We start from the raw sequence: 12100 nt of genomic DNA, 5'->3' as shown, positions 1-12100 counted from the left end.
AGAGTTCATTAAGAAACGCGTATCCCATCTATTAAAATTATGGATGAAATGTATGATGAGATCTGGGATAACGGAATTCAGTATACGAGAGCGTATTAAAGAGGATCCTAAGACAAGGGCATCCTGCTCTTCGTAGAACAAGTGATATTTTCTTTTAAATGAGCCTTTTGAATATATATGGCACAACTTCCTGCCTCTGGGGGCCACTGATATGGCCTCTCATATAAACAACCACACCATCACGGCTTCCTCGGATTGCGTTACGTTGACACGCAAAGCGGAAATCATAGCCCTTCAGGGTTTCTTTCCGGCAGAGGTTAAATACTCCCTGTAAAAACCTCTCCACTGTGATCGTGTCAGCTTTCATTCTAACGAGGTGATGTCAGCGGGTGAGAGGATTATTTAGGAGTTAAGTTGTAATTTTGACAGTTGTTGCCAGTGAATAGAGACGGGTTAAAAAAAACTGTTTTTACAGTTTCGGTGCATTAAACCAAAGAAAGTAATGGTACCATTATAACAGAATTTCATCATACTGTACATTAGTCAGGAACTGGATAAAATGTAATATCAGGGGCCAAATACATACAACTGCTAAGATTAAAAGTTTGGAATTAAGTCAAACATAAAAGTAAAAATCTCAAAATATTGTCAACGCTGCAATTTCAACATACGTACAAAAAAGAACACACCCAGACCGATTCCTCCATGGTGAGATTTACCATAAATGTCAGGGGGATTCTCTATGACTATTAAAGGCACCGGTTGGCTAATGTCACAATTAAGAATACAGCAAAATCATTTCTGGTCTCTATCACCATCAACAGAGCAGAAGGATGTGCGCACGGTGCCACTCCCATCCAATGGAACTGCAGAGGTATTCAGACAAGACAGAGCTTCGTTTAACATGTTCTCATCCGCGCTCGAAGTGTTAACATCATTTGCGCACGAAGGCATCCGTGACACCTCGCCGGGCAATTTGTAGGTAACGGCGATGAACTTCAAAAAAGGGAGCGTGCGGCCTTGTCTGTCAACTCCGCTGCACAACTGCTCAAACTCCCCGGCACAGACAATAAGTAATCGAACACCGCGGCTGCGTTATTCTCTCTCGCGCGCGCTCTTCGTCTCCCTCTCATCATTTTGTCACTTGGTTGTGAGTCAGAGCGCGGTGCAGACCTCGGGAGCCCCGGCAAGACACATCGAAGTGCGGCTCCACGGCAGCTGTCACGAGTCCGATCCTCCGAGATCTATTAGATATGTGTCGTGTGCGTTTTGAGAGAACCTGTGTACAGTTCTGTGACGCCGCTGCTCCTCACACAACAGATTGGTGGGGGGGGGGGGGGGATATGTCACGGAGCAGAGGATGAGCCAAATTACCAGATGATTTATGGAGCCTCCATAAAGACACGGGGCAGAGAAACCAAGTGGGGGAAAGCGCGGGCTACACACTATCCTGCTGTGATGACTATTCTTGAGCTGCGCCTTCCATTTCCCTCCCAGTGTTGGTGGTAAAAAGGATTGAGCTATCAGAGCGGAGCATGCCCTCGGTACATGCAGTTATCAGCTCCCGGGGTCAGGGAAATTAGGAAGTCCTTGATTCAAAATAAGGAAAGAAAAGAGGCTTGAACTCACACCAGTGTCTTTGATTTTAAGACAGAATTATTGTACAAAAGTACTGAGTCTTCAACAGTATCAAATACAAGGTAGATTCGTTTAAGGTGATATTAAAAAAAGTGACTACAATAGTGATACAATATTTTCATAAAACACAGTATATACATTTGTATTTTTTTTAACTGAAGCAGTCGACCATTTGCAAAACCTCCGTTGGAACAGCGGAGTCAAAAGTGTCAGGGCTGGATGAGAGAGTGTGCGTAGGTCTGCTCCAACATCAGCTGCAATTATTTTCCACATACAGCTAATTCGGCTTGATTACTACCCGTAAGAGAAATTACTTCACAGGCGACGGGCACATCTTCGCCGAACGTCGCACCAATTCAATTTCCTTCCTTTTCAAAACAGCACATCCACCGCGGCATCTGTCCCACCGCGCGACAGCCAGCTAGCGCTCGGGTCTTGCGACGTGTGGCGTGTTGGTGAAGAGACGGTCAATGGCAGTAAACCACCTTATGGATTTTTGTTATGTTCCACTGGCCCAGCAGTGCAGCTGATGACCAATCCGACTCTGCGGAGAGAACTCCGGGACTTGACTGCCATTCAGTGTCCTTCTTCTTCTCCTCCCAACTAGATCAGGACCTGTCTGCTTGCAACCAGGTGGTTTTACTTCCTTGCTGTAGTAGCCAGGCTGAAAGCCAATGTTGCCAATGCTCCGGCTGTCAGCCTGAAACAATGATTCACTCCAGCCCATGACTCGCTGTCCATTAGATGATCTTGAAAAGAAAACTTTCCTTCCTGGCGGTGTTACTATAATGACTATAATTCTTCTGATCAAGGAGTTGATTGAACGGAGCGCCGCGTGGTCAGCCTCTCAAATCAGTGACTTGCCATTTGAAAACCTAATGAAAAGAAATTGTTGGTGGTAAATCTGCCCCCCAACGTGCAAGAAGGAAAGCTTGACGAGCGGAGCAGTAACAGGAGGGTATGGCCTATGAAATTGCCTAAGTTGAGCACTACAATTTCTGTATAATACAATACAGTACAATATGGTCCTACGAAAGCGTGTTTGAAGCAATTTTACTTTGTCTTGTGGTGAACATACTTCTCAAACCATACAAGTGAGGAACCATTGGCTATACCATCTGAACTTGTTCCTTTTAATCTGCACATGGCCGCTTACATACGCGTTCACCCCTCTATCAAATCATAACTCAGAACAGCCGCAGAGACGAGGACGCAGTCGTCATAGACCGAAGAAAAAAGGAACTCGTATGAGATTCTTTTGAGCATTTGTAACCATAGGTTCCTCAAGTCGACAACATGTGATTAGCAAAGATAACAGAAAAAAAACACACACACACACACACACACACACACATAAAACGCTTCCTTCCAAAGCCGTGTAATTTTGCCCAAATCAGCGTCATTCACATTAATCAACACTGCAATTCTCATTCAGCCGCATGATGATCCTCGCAGCCGTCGCCCACGCCACAGGTAGTAAACCGTAGCCAAGACTGGGATCACAAAGCCATCAACAAAGAGTCGCTCCTCACTCGCATTCTACCTGCGGCTCGTATTTGTTCCTATGTAGCGGTTCCTGTTCAAGCTTGCACGCACCGCTGTATGAACGGAGCAGACCACTTTTCCCACCAAAACACGCACGCGACCAGACGCGAGTCAGTCTACGGCATCGAATAGCTAATCAAAGCCGAACTTACTCGGGAAAATAAATATTCAAACTACCTAAAATGTCAACAAACAAAAAAAACATCTTTGGGAAAAAAAGTAATTTACCGTTTACTTTGACTTTTTAGTTTGGCCCATGTGCAATTTGCCAACATGGCGCCGGCTGGGTTTATGACCTATATTGCAGCCAGCCACCAGGGAGCGATTGAGATGTCTTGGCTTCACTTTGGGGGAGCTGACATGTCGTTCATCTTTATATGGTTTGAACCTGCATCCACAGACTTCCACAGCAGAAACATGAGTATGATATGGTAACTTCTTTGCAAACAGCTGATCAGTTGACAGTTTACACATCCAGAAGACTGGCAGCAACATGGGCATTCTTTGAGACATGCATCCGTTTAACTTGACAAATGAAGTTCCAATATTCACCGTCCCTTTGGCAAATATCTGGCTGCTAAAAGCTCAGCTATGTTCACCAGCGAGCGGCTCACTTTGTCCGTCTGATGTCCGGTGCTGAGCAGGTACAGTAGCGCACAGTGAGTTTCTTTTTACCGAGCCACAAGACACAGAATCTTCCCGTGGGTTGATCGAGTGACTCTGGTATGTATACATGGGATCCAGAATACTGGTTATAACATAATTTATAGCTTACAACACACAAAAAACAACAATAGACCATAATGGCAATGTTATTTCATTCATTCAGACACACCTAATTAGCTTCTAACAAATTCTAAGTGTTCACAGACAAAAAAAAAAGAAAAATGGATGCAATCTTAAGAGAACTGATTCATTCTTTAATGGTGTTAGTGAACCCCCCCCCCCACCACCAACCCTAACCTTGGGGAAATGGAGATCTATTCCCCAGCCGGCCTGTGAGACCATTCACCCGCAGGACCGGTGGCCAGAGTCACCCTTTGGGGCCCCCGGCCAGCACCGCATGTCCCATAATTCCTCTCACCGTGCAGGAACATCTGGGAAATATCCTGGAAAGGGCTTCATGTTAATTCAGCTTGTTTTTTTGTTTTTTTTTAATCACCCTCTCTTCATGGAGCCTCTCTCCTCTCTCTCTCCCTCTCCCTCCCTCCCTCTCAGAGAGAAGTAGAACGGCAGCCAGGAACTTTAATCTTGTCACCACTGCGGGTCATATTTCTCAAGAGCAGGACAGAGACGGCCCAAATGAATTCACCGTGAAAACTGATGATGCCGCCGTTACTATCACATCCCCAAAAACGATGAGTGCCTCACGTTGACCCGCGACATACATCCACTGCGGCGACGTGTGACCTCATCCCACTTTACCGATATGATCTCAAAAATCACAACACTGCTGCTGGGGGGAAGAAAACCAGTCCTTGATGACCTCAAAGTACAAAATAGTTTTTTTTTCCCCCCTCCTTTCTATATACACGGTGCACTTTTAACGTCCTGTTCTGTACCAAATTGCGTTGTGAGCATGTGTGCGCCGTCGGCTATTTTTAGAAAAGAAGGGGTTCATCCGTGAGAGAGACCCAGCGCGAGGAAGAACTGCTTTAGAATCGTCCCTAATAATCGCGTGAGCTGCTGCTGAACTTGTTTAACAGGGCAGCCCGATAAAAATGCATTGTCGGCAAAGCCGCCGCGGTTGGGTCCATTTACAAACTTGCTGCGATGTTACTGTTGGAAACCTAGCAACATGCCATTGTGGTTGGAGGAGGATATTTTTAGCCGACCGTGCTGTTATTCAAATTGTAGGAGTTCTTGTTTCGAAATCGCACCCGTCCCCTTTAATTACGCCGCCGTCTCTTTGTTTCCACAAATTAAACTAGCGTGGGTGTGTTACACAGATTGATCAAGAATCCTTTTCACTGTTCAGAGAATCCTGGCCCCCTTTTCTTTTAAATTGTCAGCCCAGCGTGATTTTGGAAATTAATTTGAGATCTAACCCATATGTCTCTAGACCATGTAAACACAACCTGTGGCCGATATTTAAATCTTTACTCCAGTGCCGTTTTGATGGTTTTATAGACAGTGTTCATCTATACAGACTGGTTTATTTGTGCTACATTTTTTATTCCAGATAAAAATATAATCAATCATGCCTGATTTTTCAGGCATCGGAACAAGGTTATACCTTTAGTCAGACGCGACTCCGTGGGTGTCAAGTGAAGCTCGAGCTTGGGAGCAGAGCCTCGGTGCACCCACGGACCTCAGGAAGAGCAACGGCATTATGACGCCGAGGCCTCATTTCGGCCTCCTGGTTCTGTCACAAACCATAGAGTGGAGTTGCGCTTGATACGCCATGAGCCACCGTCACGTGGACGCCTGGGTTTTCCGTGACCTGCGCTGTCACAGTGCTGTCAATGAGCCCCTGCTGCGCTACTCTGAGGAGGCCAGCTACTGACTTCACACATCCGCTGAAATTCTGTCCTGACACACACACACACACACACACACACACACACACACACACACACACACACACACACACACACACACACACACACACACACACACACACACACACACACACACACACACACACACACACACACACACACACACACACACACACACACACACACACACACACACACACACACACACACACACACACACACACACACACACACACACACACACACACGCCATTGCAGAACTACAAAGCCCCGGATATGTCAGCGAGCACCAATCAAATGTCTGCCCATTGCATTGCACACGGCGGATCGTGACATAACTTTACCACCACATGCCCTCATTAAGGCAGCACCATCCACTACGTGCACCATGCGATGACTTTCTCAAAGTTTCACAGTGGTAACTACGTGGTCATCCTCGCGATCATGACTGCCGCGCACAGGCTGCAGGGGTGACGCTCGCTGCAGCTCCCTCCGTCCGACTGAGCTCGCTAATTGACTTAATGAAGTGCGTTCACCCAAAGACATGTAGCCGCGCCGAGACACGAGGGCGGAGAGGGGGGGGTAGGTCAGCGGTGCCAGTCGTACCAGACCACCAACCCCTGAGGAAAAGCTACCACGGATGAAACGACTTGCTGGAAAACAGGGATGCAGCTGGAAGAAAATGAACACGTCAGTGACCATTAAGGCTTAGCGAGACTTTATCTGAAGGCAGATTTTGCAAAAGGGCCTAAAGGGGCAATGCGGTCTTTACATTGTGGCAAATTTCCTGGTGTCCACCGAGAAAGTGAGCAAACATGCAGGGTTTTTACGCATAACCACAACAAACTATAGGCAAACTCTCCACTCACACATGACCTCAGTCTCTCGCGGGTACATAATGTCGACGGACAATACCGAAAGAAATCGCCCCCTAATTTGCTTCTAACGGGAGAATATCAGGCGAAACTTTAGCGTGGAATGAGATACAGGTCTTACCGATGAAGTCGGATTGTCTTGGACTGTGATCTCTCTGTGCCTTTCATAAAGATTTTATAACGATAAAGCCAAGGCAAACTTTCGAAGAAACTCACAGGTTGTGTGCCACCACGGGTTGGGAGATATTTGCAGTAGTCCTTTAAACGTTTGGAACATGAAAATGATTCCATTTGCTCCACGACAACTTTTTTCCCCCCCAAATTGAGATGTTGTTCCGTTGAGCGAGCATGGCGGTCGGAGGGGACATGACAGATGTGTGGAAGCAATTTACATTGAATTATGTTAAATATCTTAAATTCATTTTAAAGATACACATTGTGTGGGTCTACAGTTATTCATAAAGATGGACTTCAAAACAGATTCTTCTTTTTTTCATTGTTGCAAAAACAAGAAGAATCTGTTTGCCGACAAATGCAACTTGGGAACGCAACTTGGATCATATTTGTTGTGCAGCCCTCTCAATTATTTTTGGGTCTCTGGTGTTCGAAGAATCTAGAAATCTCTCCAAATTATGTTTATGTTGTTGTAAAATGAGCTGTGAAGGATTACCCCCCCCCCCCAAAGTCTGACTTCCTCTTTGAGAAACACAGGTATTTGTCGTTAGCACTCGAGCTCATCACGTCTTCAGTATAGAAATGGTGAATTATACGTTAACGTGGTGCAAACTGTGCTTTGTCTGTCATCCGACGGCTGTCACCAGCGTGTAGCCTTCATAAAAGACCGTGTTCTTTTACATGATGACACGGTGTGGATTGTTTTACCGTTGCTCCTGCAGCATCAGCATATGGCAAAAACAGTCCCGCTTCAGTGTGATGATCTACTACACTGCAGTTGCAGTGTTGGAGGAACTGTGCTGCTGCTGCTGCTGCTGCTGCTGAGCACATTGTCTTCAAACCCACAACCTGAGATGAAGCAGCCCCGCACCGCCTGCTGTCCTCCAACCTGAGGCTTTTCCCTTATACCTGCAACAGCCTGTTGAAGCAACACCCCTTCCACCCTGAAGATCTACGTCGTTATGATTGATTGGCCTCAAATTTCATCCAATAACTGTACGATAATGAATGCAGGGCTTGTACACACACACACACACACACACACACACACACACACACACAAAAAGAGATATGAATGGTAAAGATGTCTACAGCTCAAATGCAGAATTTTGCGTCAGTGCAGTGGAGCCGGTTCTCTCGTCTCATTCGCACCTCGGCTGCTCCTTCTTCAACACAAAGAAACAAAGTGCTCGCACGTATGAATTCACGTTCCCCCAGACCCGCATGACACAGTACAGTAGACGCTGGCCCGGCAACAGCCGAGAGACAGACATGAAAGAAGTAGAGGAAGAGTCTGTCTCCTCCGGCTGGCATGATGCAGAAAACATAAGCGAGTGTAGCCCATTTAATCGAGAAGCGGTTGTGTTGCATAGGAGCAGAGATGCTGCTGCAGTGAACCCGAGGATGGAATAATCTGGTTGGGGGGGGGGGGGGGGGGGGGGGGATCACGTTGGACGGAATAGCTGTGTGTGTGGATGTCACTGAAATTGCATTGTGTGTGTGTGTGTGTGTGTGTGTGTGTGTGTGTGTGTGTGTGTGTGTGTGTGTGTGTTCGTGTGTGTGTGTGTGTGTGTGTGTGTGTGTGTGCCATTTAAAAAGTTGGGAGATCATGGTGCCGTGGTGATGCAGCGGGGGCTTTCAGTGTGTGTGTGTGTGTGTGTGTGTGTGTGTGTGAGAGAGTGCGCGGGCGCGCGTGCCTGCCCGCTGCGCGTACTCAAAAAACCTGGGCTCGCCGATAGTAGAGCTGCACAGAATAAGTTGTTGCGTGCTGTCCGGCGCCTCTGCATGATCCACTCGCTGCGTAAATATGTTTGCAGATCTATCACCAATACAACAAACAAACGAATAGCGCAGGTCCGCACAGGCACACACACACACACACACACACTCTTGTCTCTCTCTCTCTCTCTCTCTCTCTCTCTCTCTCACACACACACACACACACACACACTGATGGCACAACGCCGGTTTCCAGCGAAAAGCGGGAGGGAAGTACACACACAGGCATGATGTCGACGAGCTTACCACTTGGGTTCTTGGTTTTCTTAAGACTCTTGCCACAAAGACACTGCAGCATATGCGTTCCTTTGCTGAAAATGTTCCAAAGAAACCACATTGATTTGGGCGAAGAGCAATCCAGAGGCTTAGACACCCAGAGAGAGACGAGATCCTTGCGGTTGCATAATAATAATAATAGCACGAATGGATCGGTTCCCCGGGACAAGGCTACCAAACGGATCATAGGAGAAACGGGCACATCCGAGCCGTTGCGCGTTTTCATTCACGTGGCGCGAATGTCAGTGTCTGTGTCTGTCGGACTTGGCGACAAACGGTTGTGCTTTCTTCTTCTTCTTCTGGCGCGCTATAAAGGATGCCTCCTCAACTAGTCGATAATAGAAAATATACTCTGTCAATGGCATGTGTCGCACCGGGAGGAGACGGGGGGGGGGGGGGGGGGGGGGGGGGGGGGGGCGAGGGGTGGAGGAGGGGGGGGGGTCGGCCAGCCGGTATAAACAAAACACCAACTAACGTGAGAACAGTGAGACGCGGCGGGCATCCGAGCAGCAGAGCATTGCCTGTATTAGTTCATCACTCTGAGGAGGAGAGCAGGGTGGATCTGCACGGCATCAAAACGCCGAGGGAGGGTGCATCCTAGGCACGGACTGCTGCAATGATAGCCCCCAGCAAAACACCACGCTGCCGGATCCAAGTCCCAAAAATCTCTCGCTGCTCCCGCAGGACACCGGCTCGTATGGCGGAGGTCAGATCACAGCCACAAAAAAAAAAAAAAAAAAAGACAGGCTCGGGGTTCTTGGTGTGTGTGTGTGTGTGTCCGTGATTCCTGGAGTGTGCGTTTCTTCTCCCCCCCCCCCCTCTCCTCTCTTGCAGAGGGTCTTCTCCTCAAGGCTTCTCAGCACCACCACCGCGCCACTGGCATCTCCAAAAGTGTGCGGCGCGCGCCTGCACGAGAACATTTGCGTAAAAAAATGTTTTGTTTGCGCTCTGGCGTCGGACCCCTCTCGTTAGAAATAGACGCGGAGGAGCAGGAGCAGCAGCAGCAGCAGCAGGAGGAGGAGGAGGAGGAGGAGGAGGAGGAGGGGTTAAATTGAAAAATTGGCTTTCCATTACGTCAAACACGTGGTTCCTGCGCCGTCATATCAGCGATGCTCTCGGAAAAGATTTTTTTTTTTTTTGTCATGATCCGACTTGGGATCATTGTCCCGCATGACGACGCCGCCGCCGCGTCACTCCAAACCCCTTGGAGATGAACAGTATTGTGCGTGTCTTCTCTTTTTGTGTCCTTCTGCAAAGTTGTTGCGGCTCCTGTGCGGGCAGGCGGGTGTTGGTGGAGGGAATAAATTGTGCATAAAAGCCCCCAAAAGTGTTCAGACTCACCGGCAACTAGATGCTTGAATGTACCAGTGTCAAGTCTCAGGGCCGCAGGACACAGAGAAGCCCATGTGCCACTGCAGCAGATCACTGTTCAGCAAAAGAGATGAATGAATTTATTTCAAAAGGCAGGGAGGAGAAGAAGAGTTCTTCTGGATAACAACATAAAGCATCCCATAAACCAATTTGCTCCACTGCTAAATATAGCATCATATATCATTTCCCAAACATTCATATTGTATGATTATGTTTTCTTTTACGCTGTATGGTTTATTTTATCCCCAGGGATGATGAGGAGGGAGGCAGTCAGTGTGTTGCCCGTGGCGACTGTTTCCACTGTGTGACTATACTTTTCTCCCAGGATTAAAAAATCTTCCATCACAAAGTATGAGAGCGAAGAAGATATTGTTTTCCCCCTGATTATGTCTGCCCTCGCCGGCATGGGGTTATGGAAACTGTGTGTGTGTGTGTGCGTGTGTTTGTGTGAGAGAGAGAGAGAGAGAGAGAGAGAAGAATCAAAGTTCAACTTTGTCCACTTTTCCCACCATGTGCTCTGCGGCACCAGTTGTGTTTTTGCCATTTGCCCCCTTCTCTGAATGTGTTTTCCATACTTCAGATGTCAGATCTGTCAGCGAGATCCCCACCCAGCGACAAATGGCAGAAGTCCGTCCGTCTGTCCGTCTGCCAGTATGTGGAAGTGGACCCATTAGTGGCTCAGTGAAGTTTGACCCCACTCACAGGTGTTAGACACTGTTTGCCAGCGGGCCAACTTCGCACAAGGAAATACAATTGACCAACACCATGGCCCCAGATGACCTACTTACCAACTGCAGTGTTTGGCAGTATTTTAGTTTCAAATTCTCACTTTTTATGCCCTGTACGTATATGAGCTTAAGGAAAAAAGGGTTCGTAGCATTCATGAAACATGTACGACTTTGACATGGAACTGTTTTGACATTTGTGTCTGAAACAAATATTTACCCAACATTTTGAGATAATCCCTTTTCATAATCATCTCATTTTATGGGACAGTTAAAGACAACTCACAGTTCAACTCCACCCGGAAGAGTGCTGATTCAATCTCTTCTGTGAGCGAAACAGAGGAAACGCCGAGTTTTTTTGGCGTAAACCAATATTAACCACAGCACAGGAAGCTTGAACGAGAGACACCGGCAGAGTTCATTAGTGGCGTTTGTGTTGTGTCTCTGTGTTCATCTCTGAATTACATTAATCCACTTTAATGACCCAGTTTTCGCGGCGGCCAGGTCTTGTCAGTTGTCTGCGATAACCGCCTCCTCGGGGATGTGGGCCACTTTGACACAAAATGTTTCCTGAATGACTTTCTTCACGCGCCGTTATGATAATTTTTGCCGTGTCTCCGTTTAAAGGCTATAACTGCAAAGAACACACACACACACACACACACACACACACACACACACACACACACACACACACACACACACACACACACACACACACACACACACACACACACACACACACACACACACACACACACACACACACACACACACACACACACACACACACACACACACACACACACACACACACACACACCCCTGCCAGATAAAATGGCGAGGGCATTTATTTGAGCAATTTGCACGTGCGGGGTCAAACTGACTCACTGTGGAATCGGCACGTCAGAGAAATGCCCTGCGGGCTCTCCAGTTGTCTCCCTCTGCACAGGCCCTCCCGTGTCATCCTCCCGATCGATCCATCCATCCGCCGTAATGTAAAGTACCACCGCACCCTGGGGGAGTATCGTCAGACAATTTTGTCAGGGATCATTAGAATACTTCTTTTTGATTGCCCAGGCTGCGGCCTGCAGGAAGTGGCTCCCCTGTGAGCTTTTAACCCGGCCTGTTTTGCTCCTGATGGGGAGAGATGGCTCGACTTGAGTTGCACAGAGATAAATGGACTGGCTGCAGTTTCTGCTCGTGGTATCTGTGG

The 12100-nt window shown here is 47.6% G+C and overlaps 1 protein-coding gene across 2 annotated transcripts in view; it reads right to left on the bottom strand.

Moving 5' to 3' along the window:
- The window catches only part of fgf14 (fibroblast growth factor 14), an 88073-nt gene extending 78887 nt beyond the window's left edge, over positions 1–9186 (bottom strand). Inside the window, exon 1 of one of the 2 annotated variants that reach the window (XM_035604097.2) lies at positions 8759–9186. In XM_035604097.2, coding sequence (XP_035459990.1) covers positions 8759–9014 — 256 coding nt within the window. In that variant the 5' untranslated portion in view covers positions 9015–9186. The remainder of the gene's footprint in view (positions 1–8758) is intronic. The other variant, XM_035604094.2, reaches the window with a different exon arrangement.
- Positions 9187–12100: the final 2914 nt, after the last annotated feature.

This window comes from Scophthalmus maximus, chromosome 14 (assembly GCF_022379125.1).
Source record: "Scophthalmus maximus strain ysfricsl-2021 chromosome 14, ASM2237912v1, whole genome shotgun sequence".
Lineage (NCBI taxonomy): Eukaryota > Metazoa > Chordata > Actinopteri > Pleuronectiformes > Scophthalmidae > Scophthalmus > Scophthalmus maximus.
The sequence above is the reverse complement of the archived record's forward strand: the minus strand, read 5'-3'. Positions and strand labels throughout refer to the sequence as shown.